This window comes from Nesoenas mayeri (assembly GCF_963082525.1).
Source record: "Nesoenas mayeri genome assembly, chromosome: 2".
Classification (NCBI taxonomy): Eukaryota; Metazoa; Chordata; class Aves; order Columbiformes; family Columbidae; genus Nesoenas; species Nesoenas mayeri.
Window position 1 is genome coordinate 41,809,967 of NC_137543.1, and position 15,385 is coordinate 41,825,351.

The following is a 15,385-nucleotide window of genomic DNA, read 5'->3' on the forward strand; positions in this document are numbered from 1 at the left end:
CCCCTATTATCTGGCTGTATAAAAAAAGGTCCATAAATACATAGGATAATCTCATTACAGGCAGTAGTGGATGACATTGCCAGCAGCTATCTTAGCATGACAGAGTGAGACAAAATGTTTGATTCTGTGCTATACCAAAATAAGCATCAGGTATATCTACCAAAACTTTTTTTTTTCTAAACTGAGAAACTTCCATGATTACACAAATTAGAGCTGGTGTTTCTTTTTTCTTTCTCCTCCATGCAGGACATGATAGGTAGAAAAGAATCCTGCGTTTCAGGACAGATACCGATGATTGACCTAAGCTGCCTTGCCTATGTTCTGGAAGAATGGACTATTGTGCAGTACCTGAAGAAATACCTTTTCCATGTGGCCACCATCTTACTGACAATAAGTGCAATATTATTTTTTTTTATAGTTCCTTTAACAATCCTCATTTTCATTTACCTTTCTAATGTTTTGCTTTTAATGTATCAGAGGAACAATGAGGTAAAAGCAGATCCCTCAAGTGATGTTTGGGATAGTGCAAGGAAAACTATAGCACGCTTTTGGGATATATATGCAAGAATATGGCATGGTGAGTATGACATTACTTGTCTGAAGCTTCTGAAGCTTTGAATTACAATAAATAGTTAATACTCCCTTTTTTTTTTTTTTAATATTTCTTCCAAATGGATGCAAATAAATGACATTTATTATACTTTGTATGGCACCTAACCCAAAAGTTTCTGCCTCAGAGACTGATAGCAACATAGAATAAGCAGAATGAAAGGGAGAAATTAGTTTATATGGGGTAAATTTCTCTTAAGTGGATAGGCAGATGCATTTTTCTGTATACAGTATCAGAGTGAAGCAAGTGTTTATGTTAGTTCTTGTAACATAACTGCAAGAGAGCTGTGTGATTTATTTTTTGCCTTAGTAGCTGCTTAAAACCCACTCAGTAAATAATCAAAACAGAACAACTAGTTGGAAATGTAATTAGTGTATTTTTAGTTGGCAAAAACTACTTCGTTTTATGACAACTGGAAATAATTTTAGGAGCTGTACAGACAAAGAAAAAATTAGATGCCACATTTAAGTTTGTACTGTGGCAGAATTTAAAAGTAACCTGATTTTTCAGTTTTATTACATTCAGTCTCTGCATATTTTCAACACACCTTGCTCCCTAGGAAAATCCTCATCTGCATGCTAGGATCTTGTTCTTCCTACAGATGTAGTTTAAGGCTATCAGCAAGACTTTGCTGCCCTAAGGATGAAGAATAAGAAGTTATCTTTGTTGCTATCCCTCCTTACAGCTTTCCCCATTAATCTTTGAACATCCTGCAGTACAAAACCTTCTCCACCTCTTCCTAGGACTCTGCCCACTACATCCCCATCCTTCTCCCCAAACAGTTCATGATAGGAGCTGCAGCAGGGATGGAGATGAAGGCAGGACAAGGTAGAACAGGGCTCTTAGTTGGTAGAAGCTGTGGTTTTCCCAAGCCTTTATATCCATTAGTCTCCTAGGCTGGCTCCACCTAAAACCTACATCAAATGTAGGAAGAGCCAGGAAAGGCAATTACAGAAGTCCATGTCTGTGAGAAAATTCCCTTCCACGGTGAAGTGAATACATTTAACTCTTGTGGAGAGAACCTCTCTTTAGGATTCTTACAGATTCTGGTTTGGACTTAAACACCTCAACCAGAGAAACTATTGCTTATGTTAAATCCCAAACTTTACATTCAGTCTGACACAGAATAGAGATTCATATTTTCATATTTCAGGAAAGCATCCTGATTGCTTGTTTGCCTTGTTCTGCTGATAAAGTGGTTTCACACCAGTACAGGTTTTTTTGTTTGTTTTGTTTTGTTTGTTTGCTTATTGTACTTTGGTCTGAGAAAAGTTCCTAATGGGAAATAATTTAGTCCTTTCACTAGGGAAAATGTCAGGTTCAGGTCTGATCTGGTGATTAAACTGATGAACAAATTAGTCCACAGATAATCTGTGGTGTTTTGAGGGGCTTTCTCTTTGCCGTTGACCTGAAGTTCCATCCAGAACTTAATTCTCTTAAAAGCTACTGCACAGGCTTTCGCAGCTCTCTGAAAGTCATTTAACAATGAACAGCATGCAGTTTTCTTTAAATTGCCAGATGATTTACAGCTGTAATTTTCAGTGTGTTGCTTTTCATCCCGAACAGGTTATGAGCTTCATGGTGTGGAGAACATACCAGAAGGGCCGGGCATTCTTGTGTATTACCATGGAGCTATTCCTGTAGACTATCTTTACTTTTTGTCTAGGCTGTTTCTCTGGAAGAATAGACTTTGTCTGTCAGTAGCTGATCATTTTGTCTTTCGTTTACCAGGTAAGACCATGTTCTCTTGTATTTAAGCATCCTGGATTAACTCAACCTGTTGCTGGTTTTGGTGAAATTCACATTTACTACACTTCCAAGAGAGCTTTTAAACTAATAGACTGCTTTTAGACTTCTAAGCTAAAAGCTGGTAGACACAGAAGGCAAACAGGGTAGAATATCCTGTCTTTTAAGTGAAAGGTCATAAAAACACTGGAGACCATCCAAAGATGACAAACAGACATTATATAATCCCTTTGGGATGAAATGTCATGCCTGAGTAGAAAGTATAGGATAGGACTATATTATTGACCCAGTGTTGGCTGGTCAGGAATGGGCTACGAGTGCAGAAGACCCCAATAAATGTCAGGATATCAATTATCTACTTGCCCTCTACACTGGGTAGACATCCCAGTGGGGTATGACATGAAATCTATCTTCTGATCAAAGCCTGGAGTAGGACACCAAACTTCTTTGAAGATTTTACTGTTGAAGAGAGCTCTGTAATACTGATCACCACAATACATTCACATATTATAGAATGTGAAAGAAATCAATAATTCCATTGTGAAAAGGAGAACATACAGAAAAGCAAACCTAATTCATTTCTAGAAAAACCAAGCATGAAGAAGGAGCATCCGGAAGGATTAACAGGGAGAAATTTTAAAGGCATCTTTATACCACTTATATTAAAAACCATTATAATAATAAAGAATAAAATAAGGTATCTAAAGGTACAAGGACATTCTTCAGAAAGGAAAGTTGTGTCCAAACACTGAAAACAAACAGCATAAACTCAAGCAAATTTGATGCAAGAACATTAAGGCACCTCTAGACAGTTGACAAGAAAGAATTTGCTAAAGGCACACTTAGTAAATACTGTGTAGTACTAAACACATCAGAAGCATGAAGTCATCAAGAGATTATTGTCTTTTAATACGACCCCTAAAGGACGATAAAGCTTAGCAGAATATTTGCAAAGGAGACTTCTTTTTTAGGGATAAATGAGAGGTTACTGTTTCAAACCGAACTGTCTGTAGCAGATTTTTATTACAAATATATAGTAATCTATTGTCAGGACCAAGCAATACTTCAGTTGTGCAGCTTCTGGACCACTGAGGTGCACATAACTGATTGCTCAAATTGTGTCCATGCTAGAGGAACAGAAGGTGGCAAATATGGTGTCAACCTATAAAAAAGCTACCAACAAGGCATCTGGTAAAAAAGGCCACAAATAATGGAAATTAGGCCTCCCTCTTTGCTGCATTAGTAGAAAATGTGGCTAAAAGTAATAGACTGAGTGAAACTTCTCCCAAACCTTCTCTTGCTCTACCATACTTACCCACATTTGCAGAGAGATGTTGCCCTTTACACACTGGTTCTTTAAAGACTGTGCATGAGCATATGCTGAAGCTCAGTCTGTTGGATTAAAGTTATGGTAGAAGTCTTCTTGTGAATGAATAACTGGTTAAAAGGTAGGAAATAAAGGGTAGGAGTAAACAGCTCATTTTCATGAAGAAGATAATTCACCAGGTATGCCAATAAAAATCAGTGCTGGCACCTACATTGTTCAAAATAATCATAATCTAGACCAGTAGTGAGGTGACAAAGCTTTATATTTGCCATTTTTTTTTAAGGCAGTAAAAGCCCACACAGAGAATACAATTATCTACCAATACTGAATCACTGGATGATTACATGGTAGATGAAACTCAGTATTATAATGCAGCACACAAAGAAAGAAAAACAAGTCTAAACACATAAACATGTAATTAGTCTTTAAATTTTCTAGGTGACTTTAGGAATATGTCAGCTTAAGTCTCAGCAATCACCAAAAGGCAAACAGAATTTTAGGTGTATAATGAAAAAGAAGAAACAGAAAAATACCATTATGTACTCCAAATGCATATGGTGCCCACATCTTGAATACTGAGTGGAATTCTCATCTCCCTGTCTCAGAAAAGCTGCAAAGTAATAAAGATACAAAAAGGAAAAGGATGATCTGAGGCCTGGTGTGGCTTCTTCTGTGCAACTAGTACATAAGATGGAAGTCTTGCCTGACTGAGGGATACAAAATTCTGTGTGACCTGGAAAAGTGGAATAAGAAGTGATCATAAATTCATGTGATACATCATATTTCTGTTAATAAGGATATGGCATTCCTGGCTGCAGGATAACACAGGAATACATATGGGTTCATAAAGGGTTTAAACCAAGTCAATATCTGTCTTTGACAGAAGGATCTATCAAAGATGACGTCTTAAATAAGATTAAATATAATTCAATTACAAGCTGTGGCCCTGTGTTTTCCACTGTCTTCCAAAGCTTCTGTTGCAGACCTTTTGTCAAATTTGCAGTGCTAGACACCAGTTCTGGCAGTCCGTACTTGTTTATATTTCTTGATATAAACAATTTCTTTTCAAACCATGCTGTTGGAACAGTGACTTTGAGGACTGGGGAAACTCTCATTTGTTGAAGATCTCTATGGGAGTTCCAAACTGATAGATTTTAAATGTGAAAATAACACAAGAAAGCATAGAGTGCTTCTATGGTTCTCGGTCAGTCTTTTGGAGAAAACCCATTTCTGGAAACAAAGGCAGGAGATTCACCAAACTGTTCATGCAGTGCTGAAACTGCCCTGCTGGCTTCTGCCATTCATGCATCTTAGAAGTCATATAGCAGTGCAATTTCATCCAAGTAGTTCTCAATTTAACCACAGAATACTCAGTTTAACAACTCTAAACCTCAACATTTAAAATGCTAAACATGACATTTTAAAAGAGCACTAAAATAGTTGCCTGTCAGGTATTTATTTTTGTAGCAAGCTTTATTGTATTGAAAATTGACATTACTTTCTGTATTAAAATATTTGTAAAGAAGGAGGGAGGAATAGATGTTTGTTTCAGATTTTCCGCTATGATGCACAAGTTTCAGTTGCATGGCTGGTGCTTTGATAATTATGGAAAACAGTATGTAGAGACATTACTTTATTGAGATGCTCCTGATAAGTGTGTTCATCTTGATAACACTTGGGCAAAAACACTGTCATGTATTTGTCATTTTGCCAATATTTACTCTGTAGGTGTTTTACTTCCTTTGTACAAATTTGCCTTAGTCAAAATATATAGCTATTAGATTTTCATTTAGCTGTAATCTTGTTCCTACAGGGAAGCAGTATTTGTGATGTATTGCTATAATAATATGTATTTGCTACTTACTTATTGCAGGACTTAAATTATTATTGGAAGTGATGCGTGTGATGCCAGGTACAAGGGAGGAGTGTCTCATTGCACTGAAGAATGGACACTTGGTGTCCATCTCACCAGGTGGAGTTAGAGAAGCGCTATTCAGTGATGAAAGTTATCAGCTCATGTGGGGAAATCGAAAAGGTTTTGCTCAGATTGCTCTAGATGCAAAAGTGGTGAGTATGATATGTTACCAATCCCAGTTTATGCTTATTGCATGCATGCTTCATCATAAAACACGGTTTAGGAGTGTTTGTTGGAAAGTCTTCCAGACAGAAGAAAAGGTTTGGGAGTAAAGATGTATTTTCCTTTCCCCACCACTTTTGTCAAGCACATTGATCCATAGGGAGGAAGGACTTTATGGAGCTGTATAGCTTTTTCTTGACTATTGCAAGGGATCCATCTCTATGGTTCCATGTTGACAGTTCTATCATGCAGGCATCAAATTTCGCGTCTGGACTGTATGTCAGGAATCTTCACTGTGGTCCTTCTCCATATTGCTGTAAGGTTTCATTATTTTTTTCTCATCTACTAGACTTATATTTTTATCTTACTTCTAAAAATCCAGTCATTTCCTTACAGCTCTTTAATGTATTTTCCTTATCTTCTCTTATATTCTGGGAGAGTCCAGGATTTTGTTCCTACCCTTACTTTTCTTCATGGTTTTTAAAGATTGCATCAACTAACACCAGGTGCATCTACATCAGTGTCTGAGTTTGTGTGTGCTTTTCAAGCATTTTTTCCATTTCCCCCACTTACCATGCTTTTATTCACATCATGGAATGTGTTAGATTACCTGAACCGGACAAGAATTAGTTCCTCATAAAAACTGAGTACTGAAGTGCATTCAGTGTTGATGTCAGATCCTCAGCATCCTCCAGAGATGTGCTTCTGTTGGTTTGCACTCCACTAATGTTCATATGGCCACAGTTTCCTTTATATTTTCCATATGGATGATGATATATACATAAAAACTTCTACCACTGACTCTGACTTCTTCCATGTAATTCCACGTGTGAGACTGCTTCTCTGATGTAGTCTCCGGGCAATAATTTTATTGGGGATGGCACAGATCTGAAAGAGCAGCAACCCTGTCTTTTTCCTACCTGTCACTTCTCATCATCATCACCACTAGAGATGACTTTTCTGTCTTAATTTAAGCTTTGCATACTTAGTGCTCTTTGTGTCTGACAATACTGGTGCATATCCAGGTTTCATCTGTTCTGCCATGAGCTTCCTGCTGCTTTCTCATGAATTGCACAAACATCATTTTTCTTTACATTATTAAGAAAATCTAAATCATAATTCGATCCATACATCAGTTCCAGTGCTCTTCTTTGGCCTTCCACATAAACAATCCTTTTCTGTCTATATAGGAGAACCTGTACAGAGAGTTTTTTCCCATGAAACTTGAATTACTTACCACCCCTTTCAGGTTTTTTTGTGCAGTTTTATCTCTTTCTTGCCCCTTTCAATTTGTTGCTTCTCAAACTTTGCTTTGGTCTCTTGTGGTACAGCTCCTACAGCAAAGTACCTAGAGTTGCAAAATGTATGCTTCAAGTTAATATTTCTTCATAACTTTATCACTGAAATTTTGTGGGTAGATAACTAAACACTAGAATAAATTTAGAGGCAATTACCCAATGGATAAAGTAATTTTAGGCTGGGAGTCTTGTTTCTACCTCTACATTTGTCTTGTTATGTGGCCTTTTAAAATGCATGTTTTATATATTTCTGTTCCCTCTCCTGTCCTTTTTCTCAAAAGTGTGGGCTGGTAATGTTAGTCACAATATTTCATGTATTGTGTGGGCTCTACACCACCACCACTACTATCAGAATATGAGTAGGATAAACCCAGTCAAATTCATTCGGGCATTTTTAATTCGTTTACCATCTTTCCTCTTATGTATTAATTTAATAATATACTTGAACAGTCAGAAGGAGGTGTCACTTTAATAACTTGAGTGATTTCTAATCATTGTGCTTTCATATCTGCATTTCAAGCTTCTTCAAATATTTAAACAATCTTTTGCCAGATGCTTTCACTTCACTTGGAATCTTATAGTGTAATTCTACAATGTAATAAGGGTTTTTTAAAATAAAAATTGAATTAAAAATATGAATTCCCTTAATACCCAGTGCCACCCTGATCAAAACATATCACAAAAATCCTTGATTGTAATCCTCTTACTCCTCCCAGTCTTCTGTAATTTGGAAGCATATAAAAATAGCTGAATAGTAGTACCTTAAATTGCTAGTACCTTCTATCAACAGGTTTTTATTTTTTAATTACTTTTTAAAAATTTTTATTTAATGAATTAGGTATTCATTGATGATAAGGTTCCTGTGGTGTGAAAAGTTATTGTGGTAATTAGTGTAACATGTTTGGTAAAACAGATACCATGTAGGATTATCTGTTACCTGGAGATGTGAGAGAATAGTTTTTCCTTTGACACCTGCTAGCCTGAGCTCATCTTTACAACAGCACTCCTGGCTCTTGTATCACTTATTATTGTGCACATTATTCTTTTTATTATTATTTTTTTTATGATCAGGAAGTCTGTCTGGATCCCAGTATGTTGGGAATCACTGTAATTAACTTGCAGGCTCCACTGAATTTTGGACATCTTTGATATTTCTCTGAAAATCTATGATCAGACACACTTTAGATTAAAAAAAAAAAAAAAAAAAAGAAAAAGAAGTGCTGTGCATTTACCAGTAGAGGGGGCAATATCACCTTTATATGCCATTGCTTGTATAAAGTTGGGCCCATAGTATTACAAGACCTGGATTCTTCCATCTTTGGACAGACTTGATTATTTCTGTTTGGATTTGCTGCATCCTTTTTGATACTGGCCAAACCAGTCTTTTAAGTTGACTGAAGATTGGGGGTAGACTCACCTAAACTATCAGAACTTACTCTATCATGTAGCAATTCATCTATGTTTTGCTAATACTTATTCAGATCCTGGATGAAGGCAAGGGAGGACTACAAGTGCTTTTTTTAAAAAATTATTTTAAATTTATTATACACACAGTGTAACCATCAACCAAATATGACAGTTTACAGTGTTCAAAATGACAATATGTTTGTTCATAACCTGCCACAGATGACTTTGAATGGGGATTTCAGGACAAAAACATCTTTATATATGAATAGATATTCCCATTTTTCTTATAATGCTATGGAAGTTCAACAGTTTTTCCACTGAAAAAGTTGAAGAAAAGCAAACAAGGAACGTAGTTTTAGCCTCAGTCCTGGCCTGCAGGTTTCCACTTCATCTCATATAACTACTCTGCTTACTTAAGGTCACAAAAGGAGGGTGTTACTGTTTAAGATTATGACTCAACAAACTTCTGAGACATATTTGTCTGTTGAGTTTATGTATGCCAGGGTCCTGAGTATCAGAAATACCATCTGCCTATGGCTGGAGTTTGACAGCCTAATGGGGAATATCCCTGGATTTTATCTGTACCAAAAAAAAATGGTTCAAATCTAGTGATGCAAAAGATAAACAGGGACTACAGTTTGTAAAATTCTTATATATGTGCAAGGAGTTTGGACTAGATGATCTCCAGAGGTCCCTTCCAACCTCAACTATCCTGTGATGCTGTGATTTCCAAGCCGGCTGCGTGTGATCCAGCTCAGTTCCAGCACAGCAAATCTACATCTGAGGGTTTCTGCAGATCTGACCATGCTGCTTTACAGGCACAAGCTTTTATGTGTGTACCCATTTGCATCAGCTTAGGGACCAAACACTGGTACCCACTCTGTATTTCATTGGCTGATCATCGTATGTGAGCGACTTCTGTGGTCACCAGATTTCTTTATACTCCAATACATGTTTCCCTGGCACTATTCCTAAAACCTAAAGTGTTTTGTCTGTATGATAGGCAGATTTCAAACATTTTAAATACTAGACATATAGTATTCAATTAGTAACTGAACCTAAATGTGGTATTTTTAGTGTCCAGTAGTTGTATGCTTTTAAAAGATGTTACCGATATTTTTAAGGGTTTATTTCTGATAATTTCCCATACTTTCTCATTCTACAGGGTTTAAAACTTCATGTATGTTTGATATTTTTGTTATCCATAATGTTTTGTTTTTTGCCTTTAAATGGTTTCCATCACTTTGAGTTCTTTGTTAGACTATAGCCAGGTCTTTTTCTTGGTTGTTTTTTTTTCTCATCCTGTGGTTTCTGTTCTGTGGTAGTGATTCTTAACAGCAAAAAGCTGTTCCTTCATTACCTTCTGGACAAGTAATTCCAACATCATGCTCAAACTACCGTTTAAAAAAAAATGAAAAGGAACAATGGAGTGGGGAAAAGTCAGTGTATGTACAGATACAATCACAGTTTGTTTACAAACTATGAAATCTTACCTCAGGCTGTGAGACGTGACTGTTTCAAGTTCAGGTGTCTCAAGTGTCTTTCCTTTTAGCCACAATAATGCAGTGAACTTGTTGTGTAACTGCCTAAGGACCTGCCCTCCAGAAGGCAATTCTAGTCCAGGTCAAATAATGCAATTGCCTTATTTGTCCAAGGGATTGGCAGATTTTTTTTTTCCAGTGGAGTATTATCCAGACATTACCGCTTCAGTGAGACCTTTGAGAAGCATATGAGACGAGCTAAATGTGAATGTCTACTTGCTTTCCGCAAGACTTCACGAACTGAATACTTTCCTATTCACCATACATGATGTAAACTTTAGACAGAGAAACTGCAAAACTTTATGTTTCAGTCAGCCATACTGGAATAAATATCTAACATACAAGTCATTTTTTTTAGAATCTCAGTTAACTTTTGCAAGGTACATTCAAAATGAAAGGCATAAACCTCTAATACAATATCAGTCATTTTCTTTACAGATGGTAACTTTAATGCAGCAATGTTTGTGGGAGCTGAGGAACGGAATTTGATTTCTATTCTGAAGTTTATTTTTTAGAAAAAGAGTCCTTGTTTTTTGCCTAACTGATAATTATCCTCTGTATCCAAGTTATTTTCTCAGCTGCATTAACAGGCACTAAAACATAAATTCAAGCTTGATATAGCATTTCCACCCTTTTTTATTTTTTAATGTGTTTCCTTAGCCCATCATTCCGATGTATACTCAGAATGTCCGGGAAGGATATAGGACACTTAAAGAAAGAAGTAAGAACTTTAAAATATATTTTAATTATTTGGAATGTTTTCTCCACTTTTCTCTCAGATTTCTCTAATTTTTCTCTCAGATTGTGCTTTTCAGACTTCTGCTTACTTTGGATTCTCTAACATGCTTCCTGTGGGTAAGAGGTATCTCAAATATAGAAATAGCTTGTGTATAACTGTTTCGTGCTAGGTGATTTCATTCTTTAATGCACCCTTATTTCAGTGATCTATTAAGTCCATTGAGCTTTGTTTTGGTGGACAGTTACCTAAATCCTGTAATTTCTTCTCGACTGTCAGATAAGCATGTATTTTTAAGAATTCTTCCATATTAATCAGAATTAAAGTCTGGCTTATGTTTTCTGTTACTATAATCTCACTGTTTCCACCCTTAAACTATTTCAGGATTTCTTAGGCAGCTGTATGAAAACACTCGATTGCCAATTTTCCCTCCGTACGGAGGACTTCCAGTTAAATTTCGCACGTATGTTGGGGAGCCAATCCCTTATGATCCAAATATAACTACAGAGGAATTAGCTGAAAAGGTAAGTTAGCCCTCTTTTTTTCCCTCTCTATTATATGTGCACTCAAAAGTAACTTTTTGTATGCTTGAATAAAGACAAATACATTTTTACTAGCTTGTTAAAGCAATGGACAGTCAAGGATTAATTACTCTATGGATACCTACAAGCACATATTGACATAGTAATAGTTGATTGGGGTGCCCTCACCTTTCAGAATGTGTGAGCTCTGTCTTCTTGGGTTGCTCACTTTGTTTCTCCCTTTGTCTTTGATAACTGAAATGATGCAAACTATGTTTTAAGTTCCATTTTGAGCAACTAGGAAAATATATTTCAGATATAACAAATACCTTTCAGAATCTTCTCTAAATAACATAGGGCTCCAAAGACAAAATTCCACGAGAGCTTCAGTTTCATTGTCAAAAGGAAAATGTTGAAAAAATAATTTGCATCCAAAATATTAAAAGATTTTAAGTACGTAAATCTTGGTGAGATCAGTGGTGCCCAGGAGCATAAAAATGTTTATAGATCCAGGGTTTAGGTATTTTTCAAAATGCTAATCTATACAGAAAATGCACTCTTAAAAACTTTTCATAGAAGATGAAAGGAGGGCTTTGTGCCAAAAAGAAAATAATCTGTTATGGCCTAGGAATACACACATCAAAATATTTATTAGGAATCACTGATGTAAAAAAACACCTTGCTGCCCTCAAAAAGATGCAAGATTAGCTGTTCTTTTTTTTTAAGGATCTACTGCAGATTGTTCTGGGCTTCACAGCAGTGAAACCAGAAAGACAGGTTTGGTCTGTTACAAGGGAACTGGCCCAGCAAGCCCTGGAATTCAGTCTTAGCAGGTTTAGGAGGCTGGGATCAATGTTAGTGCTAAGACTGCCTGTACGGTTACCCATGTTCTTGTTCTTTGACGGAACAGTATTTTGTGTGCCTGCAAAACTGAAATGGAAATTTCCCACGATATTGATTTGCTTTATTAAGTCAAGCCTTTGACCATCCTCTTTAGTGGGAGTAGAGTTAGGTTTTACATGGCTCATAATAGTTAAAAAACTAACAAACAAACTTAAATGGGGTTTGAGATGACCAGTGGCCTGGCTGACCTCTATCCAATCCTGCTCTGGAAAGGAGTCATGACATTAATCTGTTCAGGAAAGGTTTGGCTACTCTTTTGATATATTCCCAGTGATATTCTACCATCACCCTGCGGTAGAGCACTGGAGTATGTAGCTACCCTTACTAAATACATTAGGAAAAACTAAGGGAGATTATTTCTTAGCCCTAGTGGAAATACAGCACAGTTTATGCATTCTCTTCACAAGCTTGCATTCAAATGCAAGCTTGTGAATCTCATGTAAAGTAAAAATGAACAGAATTTACATACAAATTCTCTCATTATGTGCATTCTGTATGTGATTCAATTGTGGAAGAATTCATATTGGGAAGGACAGACGGAGATCCCTACTCCACATTCCTGGTCCCAGCAAGGTCAGCTGTGAGATCAGATGAGGTTAGTCAGGCTTTATCCACTGCTTTTGGTGAAATCCTTCAGGAATGGAGATCACACAAACTTAAAATGCCCAGGTTTGGTAAATCTCAATAATTTCAGCCTATCCAAACTGCAATCAGTATTTTTATTCCTTTCCTTTTCAAAGAAAGTGTTGTTAGGACAACTAGTTAATATAAAAGACATTTTTTTTTTTTCCTTAAAGTAGATCTTATGTGTGAGTTTCCCAATACTTCTTGAACGTCTGATAAGAAGTCAGTGATCATATCATTCCTCCTTGCATAAGCAGGTCTGTAAAGGCAACTTTCTCATCTCTTTTCAGACCAAGACTGCCATCCAGACTCTCATAAGCAAGCACCAGACAATCCCAGGCAGCATATGGAAGGCTTTACTGCAGCGATTTGATAAGCATCGTAAAAGTGATTAGAATGCTTATGTTTATTTCATTGGTTTTACAGCATACAGTAAAAAACAATATCCTATGGAAATGATGACTAGTAATTGGTGTTGAACCAGTTTAATTTACAAGTTTCTACAGATTTGACAGAAGAAAACAATTAACCTCTTGAAGGTTCCCCTGTGTTTTTGAGGATATCCTTAAGTCAGAAAGGCTGAAGAAGAAAATTTATGTATAATAGCAATGCAACAGCTAAATTCTCCAAAAGGAAATAATGTAGCAAGGATTTGCCTGGTTCCTAAAACAAGTGTGTACGTACATTGGAGAGCCTCAGAAGTGTTGTCTAGATCTGTGATTTTCTCTTTTGAGTGGCTGACAATCCAGTCTCAGAGCAGAACATCTAGAGTTGGTGTTATCCCACCAGATTCCACCCCTTAGTGGCATCTTCCCTGTTGGTCCCCAAGCAAGACATTGTTGGAAGAGAAACTGCCTCACTTTAGTTAATGATCTACTTCTTTGGCCATTTTTATAGAGAGACTATACAAAGAGAAATAATCCCATTAAACCAGATATTAGACTCCTACAAACACATCAGCTTAGTGGTTTGGTACCCTGGAAATCAGGAATGCGACATCCAAGATTTTGCCCTGACAGAAAGAGCAAAAGTCTTTCAAAGAGAGAAAAAGTTTTAGTTCAGTGCAGCACTATGCATATACATGTAGACAGAAGTTTTATGTCTGAGCTGGTACCTTCATGTGCTGTTGCACCATACAATACTTGTTTAGTGGACGAGGCTGCCCCCAGCCTGAGAATCCCTGCATCGTAGTGTGTTTGCAGTACAGATGTGCTGTACTCACCCAGATCTCTCGGTGAGCAGGACCTCGCTTAGGTAATGCAACTCTGAGGCTTACCATCATTGGTGCTTTGCCTAAAAATGCAGTACTGCAACACTGCCATCCCCAAATGGATTGAACCTAAATGCCTGTTTGGAAAGGTGGACATACCAGCATTGTCTTCTTAATACAACCTGCAGAATACTGAAACTTGCTATAAAGCAGAATGTGTTTTTACAAGCTGTAGGATGTTGTTACTGGTGGGAGTGGGAGAACTTTGTGTAATATATCCAATATGCCATTAAATACAACCAAGTCTGTTAACTTTGAGCACCCACAAAGGTAATCTTTCGTGCCTCATTTTTCCTTCTTGTGCTTTTAATACCTACATAGTCATTCCTCTCAACATCCTAAAGCTTTACATGACATCTAAGGAAATATATACAATGTTTGCCCATTTTTGCTAGAACACTAAATCTGCTCCTTGGATTAAAATGAATGCTTCCTCTTCCCATGCTGCTCATCCACAAATATTTCTTGCACATCTGAAGAAGGGAGCTGGATAGACAGGTGAGTTATTTCCCTGGAGTAAAAAGACAAGAATCTTGTCCTGAAAAAACTCTCAAATCTGTCCTAAGATGTAGGAATATTTACTTGAACACCTTAACTATAATTGCTGTATACTGGCAGAAAGATTTTTCTCCCAGCAGAGACTCAACATGCATAGGAAATGACAAACTAAAGCAAATCAAAATCCTGACTGATATGCCTGGACATGAATGGCAATTCAAATAATGAAGTCTTACATAGTACACTCCAACAATATAAGCTAAAATTCAAAGCCTGAGCTTAAGTTGAGTGATAAAAGGAACTAAAAGAAAGGGCTATCAATACTAAAATGGACATGGATGAAGAAGCAAGAATTAAGGGTAAGTAGAATCTGAAAGCATTTCTTACATTGCAGGAACTATGCAGAAGGACTAGACAGCATCAGTCTCTGACTACCCTATCCTATTTTTCAAGCACATTAGCATCATCACGGAGCATGTCCAAAGAAGAGCAACAAAGCTGGTGAGGGGCGTGGAGCACAAGTCTGATGAGGAGTGGCTGAGGGAACTGGGGCTGTTCAGCCTGGAGAAAAGGAGGCTGAGGGGAGACCTTATCACTGTCTACAGCTACCTGAAAGGAGGTTGTAGCATGGAGGATGTTGATCTCTTTTCCTAAGTAAAAAGTGACAAGTGGAAGTGGCCTCAAGTTGTGCCAGGGAAGGTTTAGATTGGATATTAAGAAAAATGTATTTACCAACAGGGTTATCAAGCATTGGAACAGGCTGCCGAGGGAAGTGGTTGAGTTACCATCTCTGTAAGTGTTTAAAACACCTGTAGATGGGGTGCTTA

At 37.1% G+C, this 15,385-nt stretch overlaps 1 protein-coding gene across 1 annotated transcript; it reads left to right on the forward strand.

The window, feature by feature from the left end:
- Nucleotides 1-240: 240 nt before the first annotated feature.
- Nucleotides 241-13,185, forward strand: LOC308037109 (DGAT1/2-independent enzyme synthesizing storage lipids-like; the record flags this gene model as incomplete). Its single annotated transcript, XM_080338621.1, has 6 exons — nt 241-577; nt 2,177-2,341; nt 5,557-5,750; nt 10,667-10,727; nt 11,127-11,266; nt 13,081-13,185. The coding sequence occupies 6 exons, from the start codon at nt 241-243 to the stop codon at nt 13,183-13,185; spliced, it is 1,002 nt and encodes a 333-aa protein (XP_080194747.1).
- Nucleotides 13,186-15,385: the final 2,200 nt, after the last annotated feature.